This window comes from Melanostigma gelatinosum (genome assembly GCF_949748355.1).
Source record: "Melanostigma gelatinosum genome assembly, chromosome: 13".
In the NCBI taxonomy this organism is placed as follows: Eukaryota; Metazoa; Chordata; class Actinopteri; order Perciformes; family Zoarcidae; genus Melanostigma; species Melanostigma gelatinosum.
In genome coordinates, this window is record NC_136646.1 from 17,250,820 (window position 1) to 17,266,408 (window position 15,589).

General features: G+C 37.2%; 1 protein-coding gene across 1 annotated transcript; it reads left to right on the plus strand.

Annotated features, from left to right (window-relative positions):
- Positions 1 to 3,229: 3,229 nt before the first annotated feature.
- LOC306787301 (nuclear GTPase SLIP-GC-like) lies at positions 3,230 to 14,091 on the plus strand (the record flags this gene model as incomplete). The annotated part of the gene is made up of 19 exons (XM_079282416.1): positions 3,230 to 3,233; positions 4,899 to 5,014; positions 5,388 to 5,421; positions 6,119 to 6,212; positions 6,795 to 7,008; positions 7,107 to 7,334; positions 8,551 to 8,757; positions 8,876 to 9,078; positions 9,694 to 9,787; positions 9,875 to 9,962; positions 11,029 to 11,144; positions 11,456 to 11,593; positions 11,710 to 11,864; positions 12,065 to 12,188; positions 12,479 to 12,587; positions 12,706 to 12,839; positions 13,066 to 13,147; positions 13,883 to 13,961; positions 14,046 to 14,091. 19 exons carry the CDS (start codon positions 3,230 to 3,232, stop codon positions 14,089 to 14,091), a joined length of 2,265 nt encoding a protein of 754 aa, XP_079138542.1.
- Positions 14,092 to 15,589: the final 1,498 nt, after the last annotated feature.

Consider the following 15,589-nt stretch of genomic DNA (forward strand, 5'->3'; position numbering starts at 1 on the left):
GATTGACAGTCACCAGGAGAGAAAGGCTGTAAACTCAGGAAACTAATCAGTTAGTTAGAGAGACATCCTGTTCAATGGGGCCTGTGTACTGGAACATCCTGCCTCAGGCCGTAAAGTTAGAGAAGCATAAGAAGTGCTTCATCTGTGTAACAACAGACACACCGACATATACATTTTATCCTTAAGCGTAGAACATGGGAATATACAATAATACTTGTTCTCAACGTCTCAGAAGAAGAGGACAGAGGTGCAGGCAGTCAGCTGCATGATCACAAGTTCCCATTACACACCTTCCACAAAGGGGGGGTTGTTTACCCTAAAAAATAGGTCTGTCAGAAGTGATAAGACGATTAGGACTGTTCCGTCCAATGATTTGAGAATGATCTGTTGTCTGCCATATATGGACCTGGAGGTTGCAGGAAGCGCCAAGGAGGAGCGTATATATATAGGAGGAGACAGCAAAGGATCGAGGCTTTTTGGCCTTTTTTGGATGACTTCTGGAGCGTTCATACTCTTGACATTTGACATTTTGTTTTAAAATTTACATTGATTTGTTGGTATAAATTGTTGTGCATCGTTTTCTTTCCTTTCTGTAAAAAACAAATAAAACTTGTTTGTATTTTGTGCATTCCAACCAAAGTCCAGTGTTGTTCATCTCTGGTGGGGTCCTCTAGTCTCCTAAAGGTCAGAGTGCTCTTCCCCTGGGTTAGGCTGACAGTCGTAAATTAATTACACAATAAATTTGAATGACTTTCCTGTTACAAGCTAAGGTTAAGATGGTGGTGTTCAATGTTGTTGTGATTTACTAACTTGCTTGGCTCAGATTGATTTTGAAGCTCTGCTAATGTATCATATGTGATGCTGCAGTGTTGATTATCATGTTTAGACGTTAGATGTTGTGTATTAGGAAGCAAAAGGGGTCAGATTGGCATCTAAATTGGGGGTGTTAGGGCTAGGGTCCTGAAGCTGCCCTTAATAACCGAGCGAGGTTCCCAATCACACGGGGTTCCTCCTCCAGCGGTGGCCCTTTAGAGCGGGTCCATCATGGAGTACATCCGGTCCTCCCACACCTATTGCACACACACACCACAAACACTATATTATAAATGTGTGATCAATTCTAACAATAGTAGTTAAGACCTGTTAGTAGGTGTGTTCACACAGGAGCCTTGTGTTCTTGAAACAAGGAAAAAACGAATCTACACAATCCAGATGCTGTTCATTTCCTTAATCTTAGTGTTTTTATGACATTTGCGAGTTCTCTTTTGTCAAGAGTACTTGCTCTCAGTTCTCCTCGGATCTACTCGTATGCCTTAAGGTTAGTTTCTCTTCAGGATAAATGGTTTGCATTATTGCTGCACAAGTCTGTCCGCTTTGTATGTGTGCATTGCTGAGTAAGCTGCTCCAGCAAGTTATAACAATTTCAATTTCAACACGCAAAACAGCATCGTTGAAGAGAAACAAGCAGCTGGGTCAGACGAAATGTTGAAGCATAATGCAAAACTCAAAGTATGGAGTAAAAGAGTTGCCCTTGCTTTCCATACTTCCCTTGTTTGACATTGTTTTTGCATTTGTACCCGAGTACCTGCACTCTGTTCTACTGGGTGTGTCCAAACTGGTTATGTCTCTGTGGATGGACCCACTCAACCTAATGATACCTTTGTGTGTAGTTCAAGAGATTCCACAAATGGAATCCTGCCTTCTACGCCTAGGCCGCAATTAAAATTAACCAGATACGTCACACCTGCCAATTATCTCCACAACCCAGATGCTGTTAATTTCCAAACCATTTGTCAGTTAGTCCTGATAATGATTGCTCTTCACGTACAACAGGTTTAGTAAAGGTGTGTTGTTATTCATTAATGATTCATGGTAATATTATGTATTATGCTTGTTCATGCTTCAAAGTGCCACTTACTGATGCAAGAACATGGAACATGCAGACACACACATGTAGGGACGGACATCATTAATACTGCTTTTTGGTCCAGAGGTTTATCACAACTCTTATCACTTCCTTTCTGAAAATAATAACTTAATACAACTTAAGTCACGATATGAACTTAAAAAAATAGAAAAAAGACAATAGCATCAGTGTCATTATATCAGGCCACCAGTAAACCTTCTTCTAACAGTAGCTGACCTTGTATGCCTTCAGGTTCTCTTCAGGATAAACTGTTTGCATGAGTTTGTTTGTGTGCTTTGGTGAGTAATCTGCTGTTGATCTAAGGGAGTTATAAATGATTTGTACACACGATAGGAAGAATATCAGTACACAAACAGATTCACTTTTTAGCTGTACTGTATATAATAATCATTACGGTTATTATTTACTTTCAAGGACAAAACTTTCTTACTGCAAAATAATAGTACTTTTTTTTGTTTATATAGCGCTTTTCATGACACTCAAAGACACTTTACATTAAAATCATCATATATAAAAACAATACACTAAACACAAAGTACACAATAATAGTCACACATTAAAAGCAGTTTTGAACAGGTGAGTTTTCATTTGTGATTTGAATGTGGAAAGGTCAGTGTAAATGTTTTTAAGTGTGTTTTTAAGTGTGTTAATTCATATATAAAAAAATTGGATAGAACTAGATGATAGTAATAAACCAGCTTATCTAGTTTCTCATGATTTACTGAACAATTATGTTTTGGCAAAATGAGCCCTATTTTTAAAACTGTGCTTCAGCAATCATAAAATAACTGTACAGCGCTTACATCCTGATTGATGAGTTGACAATCAAGCTATTAGGTGTTTGACCAGGTGGCACATATTGGCCAATTGGTCCATGGCTGTGGCTTTTTGATTGGCAGTGTTTTGAAAAGACAAGTGACTTCATGTCAGAGTCCTGTGTCTCATGCAGTGACCTGTGTGCAGTGTGTTACAAAAAGAGTCACTTTGAATTGCAAATTGAATGCAAAGCAGAAATGTGTTCAGAGTTTTGGGGACTTGACCTTAGGTTTTGCTCTCACGGTGTTCGTCTCAGTAATTGTGCTGTATGTGTCATGTTAGTGTGTTGGCATTGAAAACAACTGGAATGAGAATACTTTTGTAATACTTTCAAGGTAGTTTGCATGCTAAACATGACTTCTAAATTATCTACATTTCAATAACAAATACGTTTCTTTTGTGGTTCTCATGAGTTCAGTGTTTTCCTCTGAGTCTGATGAAAGAAACCAGGTATCAGACATCAATAAACTAGCTCAAATAGTCAGGATGGGTAATTCATCTGGTTGTTTTCTGCTCTGTGAGTTGATCTTGGCCATGAGGTAAATTGAAGGTTCATCACTCAGCACCATGCCCTCCCTTTAATGTTTCAGTTGTCAGTTGTTCGTTCAACCGAAGAGACGTTTCTCTTCAAACATATGTCGTGTAGTTTGAGCCTCAAAAAGGTAAATTATACATCATTTTACCCACATGATTCGAGAAAAGTACATACAAATACAAATTTGTGGAGCCGGACACGATCTTGTGTCGACAACTTTCATAAGAAGGAATAAAATGAATACATAATTAAGAAGGGAAATTCATCATGGGAGGAGTTTCAGAACCAGGAATCAAAAACACTTGAGGTTTTGTTTATAGTGTGGAGTCGGACAACTATTGAGAGCAAAGCACTCCTCCGCCCGCTTGAAGCCTGCAGCACCCACATTGATCTACATCTATGGCCGACTCGCTACAGGTAACCGTTGAAATTAATATTATGATTTTAAGGAAATCAAACACCGCGGATTACTTTTCTTGACATTTTCTCTTTTAATCATTTGATTGTTTTGTTTGTAAAAAAACTGTAAATTGTGTGAAATGCTGTCACAATTACCCAGATGCCCAAAGCTTCACATTGCTTGTTGGTCCAACAAGCATTCTTTTTTATTTAATATTTTTAAGTTTGGACTGTTGCCAAACCTAAAAATATTAAATAAAAAATAAATTGAGATACTGAACAATGAAAGCAAATATTTATATTCGAGAAGCTGGAGCCATAAAATGTTTTATCATGAAAATTGACTTCATCAACATAGTTGCAAATTATTTTTCTGGCAATTGACTAGTTGATGAATTGATGAATCGTTTCAGTTGTTGTATAAACTGTATATGAGCTGTACCGTTCCTTGTGATGTGACTCATGTTTTCTCAGTCTTTGCTATTTCCTTGAGTCTGATAATATAAGTTTCATAACTTCTTTTCCTTCAGTGAAATGTAATTCTCCAAAGTTGCAGTGGTTGATTTAAAACATGATTATTTGTCTACCTTCCAGTTGCCGTTCGTGGTCATGGATGAATTTGTTGGTAATAAATTAACTGAATGGGGTCTCAGCCAGTTGATACCAAGATTTGAAGGTGAAGTATTACCATGCCTCTTTTTTTGGCACAGATTTTCTACACAGTGTTTATATGACTTAACAATACTGAAACGTATAAGCATCTACAGAACTTAAAGAACTATGAAAAATGCTGCAATGGTGTTCTTCAGTACAATGCTGACATATTCTTTACAGACGTAGTTTTAATACAATGGGAGAGATCAGTGTTAATTAATCCTGGCCTTTTTTTCTGTTCAGAGATTATAAAAGCTTTAAAGGTAAAAGACCTTGGACATTTTCACACCGTTAAAGAGACACATTCACTGACTTGAGTCACTTGAGTAACCGCTGTTCTGTATCTTGTTATTGAGATAAGATTCTCAGCGGTGCTGAAATCAAGACTGAAGAGTGAAAAATAATTTAAATACAATCATTCATGATATTCAAGCTGTAATACTCTTTAAAATATTTAATTAACAGCTGAACCAACACTTATTTCACTCCTTATATAATAGAGTTATGCAGCATTTTGAAATGTATTTTTGGATGACTGAGATTCAAATCCGTATATTTTAATCGCAGAACAAGGCATTGACAAGGAAAGTCTTCTCGACCTTCTCGATGATCAAGAAATCGACAAGTTGATCCTAAAAATGGGACCAAGGATGAAATTCAAGAAGAGACTCAAGTTGTTAAAGGTAACGTTCTGTACTGTGAACACAATTTAGACGAAAACTGTATTTATAATTTAAAGGAGCACAGACTTCTGTTTTCATGACACATAATTGATAATAATATCTCATTAACAATAATAGCATGTGCTAGAATTTTAACATTTATTTACTGTCATGGATTTGAAACTATTGTCTTTCGTCACCAAAAGGAACAAAACACAGCAAATCCAGAAACAGTTGAATCGTCTGCTCAAGTAAGTTGAATAAAGTTTCAAGCACTCAGGCATCATAAGGCATTTATTATAATTATATAGATCATATTTTCATTGTCTGCTCAAACTTTTACATGTTATACTTAGTATTAATTTAAGACACAAATGTTCATGTTCACCCTCAGGGTCGTCCGTCCACCAGTGACACAAGTGATAGAGGTGAGACACACTTTATCTTATTGGTTATATGTAGTGTTTATTGAAGTTTTTAAGGAGGTAATATCTTACTTTGACTAAGAAACTATATCGAGACAATGTTTAATATTTTGAGAGGCAGATGCAACAAACCTTTCTTTTTGCTTTTTTTTTTCAACAAAAAATATCCAAAAAGGAAAGAGAGAGTCAGATCTTCAGGGCGAGTCCAGCCAATGGCAATCACCAACTAAAAAACAACGACTTGCCATCAAACCAGGATCAGACTCAGGTATTTATAATACTTTCCAAACAATGGCAACCTACAACTTACTAGAGGGTTAACTTTTATGTAATAACATGTTTACTTACATGTCTGTTTCTATATCTTGGCCACAGAAAATACTCTCATTTGCTGCCGTATGTAATCTTATCAGACAACCCCAATCAGTCAACAGCATATGCAGGTATCCATAGCAACAATGCGTATGCTTCAAAGTAAATAACGTAACCGTGGCCTTTAACTGTATGATGTTTTAAATCCAGACCATGGGTTATCCTTTACTAATCTGCCACAGTAGAAGCCTGATGATACACTCTGAAGCATCCTACATGGACCTGGCAGAGAAAGTTCCTCTCACGCTCTCCTCATTGTGCATTACCGCTTACTTGATTCACTGGTTCATGGTTCCTGCTGAACAGTTCTTTACTTTCACTCTGACAGAAGAAATCATACTGTCTGATGTGAAAACCATCATGGAATGTGTCCATCAGAAAATACCTGACGAAAACAACAACAAGCTCAACAAGTTCCTGAGGTAAATATAAAGTTTTACATTTTCCATATTAATATGTTATACGGGCCTGGTTCCACTGCTGACCAGGGGCCAGTTTCACTAAGAGATTTAAGACCGATAGTGTTGAGCCAGACATCATGGGTTTGTCAGTCTGTCCGCCCGTACATGTCCATTTCTCACCAACGTCTTGAAGTAATCTTTTTCAAATTCTGCACAAACATCCGCTTGGACTCAAGGATGAACTGATTAGAATTTGGTGGCACAGATCAAGGTCAGTGTGACCTCACAAAACACGTTTTTGATCATAACTGAAGAATTCAGTTTGTTATGGCAATTTCACACAATTGTCTAATCGGATAAAATGATGAAATGATGACATTTTGGAAAGACATGTTTGTCTGAGGGATACAGTCGTGAGGCGATAATTCTAGTTTTGTTTGAAAATAAATCTTAATTTACCCCAAATTTACAGCAAATTACTTCTACTGAAGATAGTACAATATGATGAAGAGGGCTGTTCATCGACGGATTGACACATTCTGTCAGTGTTTTTATGTTTTTGAAACAAATGAATTAACCCACACATAAACTCTTGTACAACAGGGAAAAAATCAAGGATTTGAAGATGGACAAGATGGTGGTCGGTGTCTTTGGCAAAACCGGGGCTGGAAAGAGCTCTTTGATAAATGCCGTCATTGGAGTAAAGAAACTCTTGCCCTCTGGAAAATTCAGAGCATGTACCTCAGTCATGATTAAAGTGGAGGCTAACATGCAGAACTCAAAGTATGAGGCAAACATTGAGTTCATTACAAAAGAGGTAAAATGAGCTGAATATGTTTGTTTACTTGAAGCTATTTAAAAAGGTATGCCAGGTAATTGAACCAAGTTAAAGGTATTTTTTTTTATTCTATTTAGGAGTGGAAAAATGAAATGTGTTACTCTAAAAATTTCCCTGGGGATAATGCGGATCAGGAAAGTGATCAGAAAGATGACGATGATCGTCTGGACATAGTTGAAAAGCTGTCAGCGCTGTATGGAGAAGACTGGAAAGACACATTTCCTGATGACCTCATGAATGACAAATATTTCGAAGAGATCCCAGAATTTCTCTTTTCCAAGGGGAAGACTTTGACAGTTGAAACAGTGAGTAAGAGTAAAAATCTTGTATCACTGCATAAGAAGCCTTCTTGTCTGTCTGACAGAGGGAAATGTTTTTGAGGTTTATGTCATATGCATGATGCCTACCCATTCCAGGTTGGTTTAGTTCAACAAATGTAAAAGTAAAATCAGTTTGTGAAACTTTCTACTTAAAAACAGAGTGGCCTTGATGCACCTGTCCTCGATAACTACAAACCCATGAAAATGTACACTTTATAGAAAAATCATAAAGAAGTTTGTATACCAGTAACTAAATATATTAATAACTGTTTAAACAACATCCAATCAGGATTTTACCGCCATCTTTGTGCCAAAACATTTTACATTAAGATTAAATTACATCTTGTATTATTAAATGTCAACACTGCTTTTGTTCACACTTTAGTTCAGCTGGTAATAGTAACAGTAATTATTTTATCTTAATCAGCAACCCAACTTCCCAGCAGGTAAGCATGACCTTTGGAGAACCAGTAACTAAACAGTGGGTGACTGTGGCTAAGTGGATAGCAGGGCCGTCCTTCAATCAGATGATCGATGATTCGAACCCCATCGCATGTTGATGCGTCCTTGAGCAAGACACTTAACCCCAAAATTTCTCCTGTAGCTGTGCCTACAGTGTAGAAATGTGATAGAATCTGAATTATAAGTTGCTTTGGATGAAAATATCTGCTAAATGACTGTAATAATGCAACCACAAGGATCAGTACTTGACCCCCTTCTGTTCAGTCTATTCATGATCCCTTTTTATACAGGGACACTTAATGCTGACTATGCTCAAATCTATATTTCTCTTTCACTGGTAGGCCGTGGTACCATCGACTCACTTTGTCACTGCATTGAAAATGTCAATGGCTAGAAATTGTTCTCTTGCTAAATACAGACAGAACTGAGGTGATTGTCTTTGGTGCCATGAATGAAATATATAGAATTATTGCACACCTTGAATCTTCGTCTGATTGATTTTAAAATATTTTTTAGGACCACATTATGTTTCTTACATGCTCTATCCATAAGAACCTTCATGTAAACGTAATCATCAGACCGGGGTCTGCTGACTGTGATGGGGTAACTTAATTACTATTTTATATATTGTCCTGTTTTAATTATTTTGTGCAATTCGTAAAGCAGTTTGAAGTTGGAGTCTGTGCTTATGAATGAAATCTCTTACGTTGCATTAATCTCATTTTATTATTTATTGCAGGCTAAAGAGCTATCTGCAATATTACTCAGATACACAAGAAGTGACACAAAAGATGGAGATGGTAAAGTCGTAAAGAGGTGGTATTGGCCACTAGTGAAGTGTGTGACCATCAAGGTGCCAAATAATGATCTTCTGAAGCACGTCACACTTATGGATCTTCCTGGAAATGGGGATCGTAACAAGAGCAGGGACAACATGTGGAAAACGGTAATTCATCACATGCAATGCTGTTTAGTGTATTACTGTGTTATCTGCAAACTGTGACATCATGTTATTACAAAATACTGATAACCATCATAATTAACTTGCTGTCATGTCCCTTCAGGTCGTTGGAAGTTGTTCCACTGTGTGGCTCGTAACTGACATGAGTCGAGCTGCATCAGAGAACGAAGCCTGGGAGATCCTGGAAAATGCCTCTAGCTTCATGGGAAATGCTGGCCAGTGTGAGCACATTCACTTAATCTGCACCAAATCTGACCTCATGCAAGATTCAGAAGATTCAGAAGATGCAGAAGATGCAGAAGATCAGTAAGTGATTTAAGATGCAAAAACTAGATATATATTAAAAGAACTGTGAGGACTTTTGAAGTGTTGATGAAACAGTCTCAATAATAATACTGATGTCTATGTATGACCTACATGAGAAAACGAGACCACCAGCAAGTAGATATCTATTTCTATAGAGTCATTCTTAATGCTTGTTATCAGTTCTTTCAAAGAAATTCCTTTAGAAATCAATAACTGCTCACACACTCAACACAACTAACTAAACTGAAATAGTAGTCTAACTTTGTCTCCATATATATATATATATATATATATATATATATATATATATATATATATATATATATATATATATATATATATATATATATATATATATATATATATATATATATATATATATATATATATATATGGTTACAAATGACAGTTATTTCCAGAAAACTTCCTATTAGATCACGGACCTGTAAAATAAAGTGATCATTTCAGTATAAATTGTGGATTCGATTGTTCCAGCTTCAGGTTTAAAAGAGATCATTTAGACTTTTATTCTGGATGCAAAAAAAGTTGGAATTTGAGGTTTCAGTTCTCCAAATACTGTTTGAGGTGCAAATTAATGCAAATATTTTCATTTAGTTCAGCAGCTGGTGTTCGTGCTTTTATATTGAAAACAAACGATCGAGCCAAGAAAGAAATGAGAGAAGAATTCAGCAAACTAAACAAGGTTAAGGTGAGTTTTATAGACTGACAGAAAGTAGAACATAAAGATTGTCTACTTCTGCAGGCATGCCTTAAAACCAAAACTTTTTCTTTTTAGAAACATATCAGTGATGAAAGTTTCAAAGTGTTCACAGTGAGCTCCAACGAGTTTCTAAAAAAGAAACGTCTAGATCCAGACGACACTGGTAGGTGAAGTCTTCACATACAGTGCTGTGAAAAAGTATTTACCCCCTTCCTGGTTCCGTATTTTTTTGCACATTTGTCACACTTAAATGTTTCAGATCATCAAACTAATTTTAATATTAGACAAAGATAACCCGAGTAAATACAAAATGCAGTTTTTAAATGATGATTTAATTTATTAAGGGAGAAAAGCTCTCCAAACCTACCTGGCCCTATGTGAAAAAGTAATTGCCCGCTAAACCTAATAACTGGTATTGTCCCCCTTGGCGGCAACAATTGCAATCAAGCATTTGCGATAACTGGCAATGAGTCTTTCACATCGCTGTGGAGGAATGTTGGCCCACTCTTCTTTGCAGAATTGTTTTAATTCAGCCACATTGTATGGTTTTCGAGCAGAAACCGCTTGTTTAAGGTCATGCCACAGCATTTCAATCGGATTTAAGACCGGACTTTGACTAGGGGAACCGGACTGGGGAGACAGACAACGGGACTAGAGGCTGGGGATCAAGAGGGGAACAGGATTCAGACTCTTTGAGACGGGGCTCCGGGGAACCCGCTGCGGCTCGGAGGCGGAAACCGGGAACAGGACGAGCCAAACGGGCGGGTAGACATGAAAATGATCTGGCAGTGAGTGCGTGTGTGACTGGGGTTTAAATAGTGATGCAGCAGAGTGAGCAGGTGAGAGTCATGAGCTGACGAGGTGGGTGTGACTGGCAGGTGCACTGACTAAACTGATTAGGTAAGTGAGAGATGGAAAAAACAGGATAATGGTGGCAGAGCTGTGACAGAAGCAATTACTTTTTCACATAGGGCATAGTTTGGAGAGCTTTTTTCTCTTAATAAATTAAATCATCATTTAAAAACTGCATTTTGTATTTACTCTGGTTATCTTTGTCTCACATTAAAATTAGTTTGATCTGAAACATTAAAGTGTGACAAATGTGCAAAAACATAAGAAACCAGGAAGGGTTCAAATACTTTTTACTAAACAAGAATGACTAATTGGATTATGGCAATCAAATGTAAGTATGTTTTGTAACTATGTAAGATGTAAAACATTTTTTACAGAAATACCCGAACTTCAGAAATGTCTGCAGGATCTCAATCACTCAGAGATGTTAAACTATGTGTCTGGAGCTCGTGGGATTCTCTCTCTGATTCAAGGGGCCAGCCGTGGAGAAGGGGTGAGATCAAGAAATATAATCTCTTTCTTTGTCTTTCATCATTAATATTGACAGAAAATAATGTGAAAACATAAAGTCAAAGACACACTACTTACATGTAATGTCATCCATACATACATTTTATCAATAAAGTTAGTTGTTTTCCTGGTTTTGTGTTGCTTCAGAGAGGCTGCATAACAACAGTAATTGAAGGATGGTCTCACTCAAAATCAACAACATTTTTAATAAATGTGAATAACTCAAGAAAACTGAGTCAAGTAGCAGAATGGTTTCACTGCTTTGAATACTGAATGTGTTGTTGTTGATTTCAGGATGACATGAAGACAGCTGTGTACACAGACCTTCAACAAAAGATGAGGGTTGAACTTGATAAAGTCAGGAAACCAATGAGAGAGACTTATCTGGCTTTTAAAAAGTGCCTCAGGGGGTTGAAGAATCTAAAAGTTCATGTGAAAACATCTTGGAGTCGGTGATAAATCCTCCTGTACGTATTTGAATTATTACATCATTACAATTGATTTTGCACTTTATATGAATGTCTTGAAAATGTTTCTGTTTTTTTCAGAATACGTCAGGTAGTGCTTTCCACGGGACACTGAAGTGTATTGTACAGCATGATGGCAACTACAAACCAAAGAAGGGGGAACAAATAAACCTCAATATGAAGTTATCTTCATGCCTGACTGAGAGCATTGATGAGGAATTCAAGAAGACCTTCCCGTAAGAAATGACTGAATAAAGACATAAACCCTGAGCAGGCTAATTGTACAAACTATGGAGAATGTCTAGAAATAACAAATTGTACATTATACAGTTATACAAGTTATGTGATATAATGCAAACATACTAATTACATTATTGAAATACAAACTTGTGAATGATGCGTTCATGAAACATTTCAACTTGTTAACATGTTTCAGAAATGAAGGAAAAGGTGAACCTTTCAACGGAGTCCTGAATTCATTTTTACTTGACACGAAGATGATGAAAGAGAAGACCGAGTACAAAGATGTCGAACTGCAACTGATATTTCTCAATACAGAGGTAAAAGAAGAGAATAGGACCGTTAGTCTATATAAAGCTATTAGTCCAGGTCAGAAAGGCTTCAGACATGAAGACTAAACATGAGAGAATAAATGAAATAGATTTTTTTAGCTGTTAACATATATACACTGTTATGAAGAAGTCTATCAATACAGTAAATGTCAGTAAAAACTGGAGACGCCCTTTGAAAAATGAACTCCTGCTGCAAAGCTGATGACCCTGACCATATTCATGACAACGTACTGGAGATTCTGAGGTGGTCTGACTACGATTCATATTCTCTCTCTTAGGAAGAACAGATTAAGACAAAACTCAACAAAACCATCCGCGACCGTAAGAAAACGATCTACAGCAGTCTGACGACAACAATTGAGAGAAAGATGCAGAAATGCTATGACGGTACGATAAAGATGACATTTAAAACCTGACACTGTAAAAATGCACATTATTCATCATAATTGTGCAGAATGTAATTATAATAACATTTCATTGACGAAAGTTTTCTGTTTTATTGCAGAAGCAAAAGAAATTAAAGGACCGGGCACGCTGAGTAAAATGAGAGAAACTATGGTGAAGCACGTACATGGGTTAAAAGACGTCATGTTTCAGGAAGCTACAGATGTTATGTTGAAACAGCTGAAGGACTTGACGGTTTGTAACATTTCGTAATACGTCGCATGATGAGGATATAGTAAAACATGTTGTGCTGCTAATCTTTATCTACAATTCTAAATCATCATATATATAATCAAGTGGAATATGCCTCTTTTTGAATGCTGCTTTTGCTACTCACACACTGCAGGCTCTTTCACAAACATTCATACTGTTATAAGACACATTTTGTCTGTGAGTGATAAAGATGTTTATGCTAATTTAGAGGGACATCCTGGACGATCTGGAAGAATCAATGCAGGAATCAATCGAGCTGTCGCTCAAGACACATGGTGCCTCAATCCCAGGTAAAGACAACGTTACAAAATAATAACATGATAATCACCAAGAATACTCAAAATATGAAGCCCCCCTAAAATGTTCGTCAGCCCCCCCAAATAATTTGGCATTATTGGATTAAAAAAAAGAAAAAGAAAAAAATTGTGTTTTTTTTGGTGATGTCATTTCATTAAATTAAACTATTGTTTCTCACATGGACAAGTTATTTATAACTCTAACATGCTACATATGTGCATGCGTTCTGGTTTGTATGTTTTCTCCCCCTTCAAATTACAATCCAATAGTCTATCATCATACTTAACGATATAAAGTTGACACTGTCAGGTCCATTCTCCATCCATTGTGTGCGGTCTCTTTAAGAATTAGGATTTGGGAGTGACACGGATATGAAAGCTAGTTTATCCGTCTTTCCTTTACAAGCAGGAAAATTATTTCTCTCTTTATTTGAGAAAAGTTCATATTTGTGTTGTCAAATTTCACTATGACCCTGAAATTCTGTCTCTTGTGTTATCACATACTGAATGCAAGCAAAACTACAGAGCAAAATCACACTCTTTCTGATTGAACCAATCTATGAACGGTCTGAAACAATGGATATCCACGGCCCCAAATGGGCCCCAAAACAAATTGTGCACAAACATGCCACTCCCCTTGGAGCTAAGCCCCCCCTTTCTTTGAATTCAAATGCCCCTGAGTGTGATTAATAGTGAACTTGATGTTAACTTTATGGGGGTTTTTTTTAGACGTTACATTGGAGCTTGAGATGGTGAAGAACCACTACGAAGTACTGAAGGGAAGCCCAGATGAAGAAACACTAATTTGGTAAAACTGTTGTTAAAATATCTACATAATGCCTCCAGATTGAGCTGTTCTGAATAATGCTGACGATGCTTTTTATTACACTAGTGCTGGTCCGCCCAGCCCGGCAGCTGCACCGCTGATAACCAACTGAAGAGCCCTGCATGCACGCTGGTTAGAGACGTCAGGCCTCTGGATTTGGTCTCAACTCATCTTATCCAGGTTCTCTTTGAGTCTTGTTTTGAAATGTACTTTGAATTAGCTTGATGTGACAGATATGCAGAGAGATTTTATATTTTCTATGTTTTGTAGGACATTTTTGCTTTTAAATGATTTTTGATGAGATGCAGACAGAACATGTGTGGGGGGTGAGAGCGGAATTTCATGCAGCAAAGGTCCCCAGTCTGATTCAAACCAGGTACATTGTGGTTTACACTGTACAGGTCTTCGTCACCAGTCCACCATGATGTCCCAAATCCACTTTGTTTCAATGATTTAACATTTTTTTCTTCTTGATTTCTATATTTACATTTTTTGTCCAATTTGTAATTGACATTCCAATGATTTTATGGGTGTTTAACATAAATCCTGAACCTTTATCACAGTACGTTCTGTATGTTTAATTTTCAAAGAATGATCTGACCTTCTTTCTATTGTTGAGGTGTCCACCAAGAATGTCCGAGACACACTACACCCTAGAAACCCATTTCTCTATTCTGCTATTCAAATAATTGACACACCAAATGATTAACACCTCTCTGCCTGAGGAGCGAGAGGCGAGACCCCAAAAAGCGTTCAGGCAGCATCCTGTGGTTTGAGCATCTGGCTGATACTTACACAATTTAGTCTTCTAGGCGTGTTGTAGATTCACACCTAACTGGCATGTATGAAACATGACCCCTGTGACCTCGAGCCAGACAGGAGGTCCCATCTTAAGGTGTTGTTTGTATTTCATACAAGTTGTTTATCCTCTATTGTCTTTCCATTGTCTATGATGAGTTACGATCTATTGTTTATTATCAAGCTAAGAATGTTATAACATCAGATATCAATATACTCGTTACATGTAATCCCATATTGTTTAGGGATGATTCAATGATTTTGATTTCATGTGTGACTTTCTATCATTTATCAAAATATAATCATGCGTGCTTAATGTGTTGACTGTATGTTAAAGCGAATGAAATAAGTGAACTTTTAGTGAATCCACTCTGACAGGATGATTGACAGTCACCAGGAGAGAAAGGCTGTAAACTCAGGAAACTAATCAGTTAGTTAGAGAGACATCCTGTTCAATGGGGCCTGTGTACTGGAACATCCTGCCTCAGGCCGTAAAGTTAGAGAAGCATAAGAAGTGCTTCATCTGTGTAACAACAGACACACCGACATATACATTTTATCCTTAAGCGTAGAACATGGGAATATACAATAATACTTGTTCTCAACGTCTCAGAAGAAGAGGACAGAGGTGCAGGCAGTCAGCTGCATGATCACAAGTTCCCATTACACACCTTCCACAAAGTGGGGGTTGTTTACCCTAAAAAATAGGTCTGTCAGAAGTGATAAGACGATTAGGACTGTTCCGTCCAATGATTTGAGAATGATCTGTTGTCTGCCATATATGGACCTGGAGGTTGCAGGAAGCGCCAAGG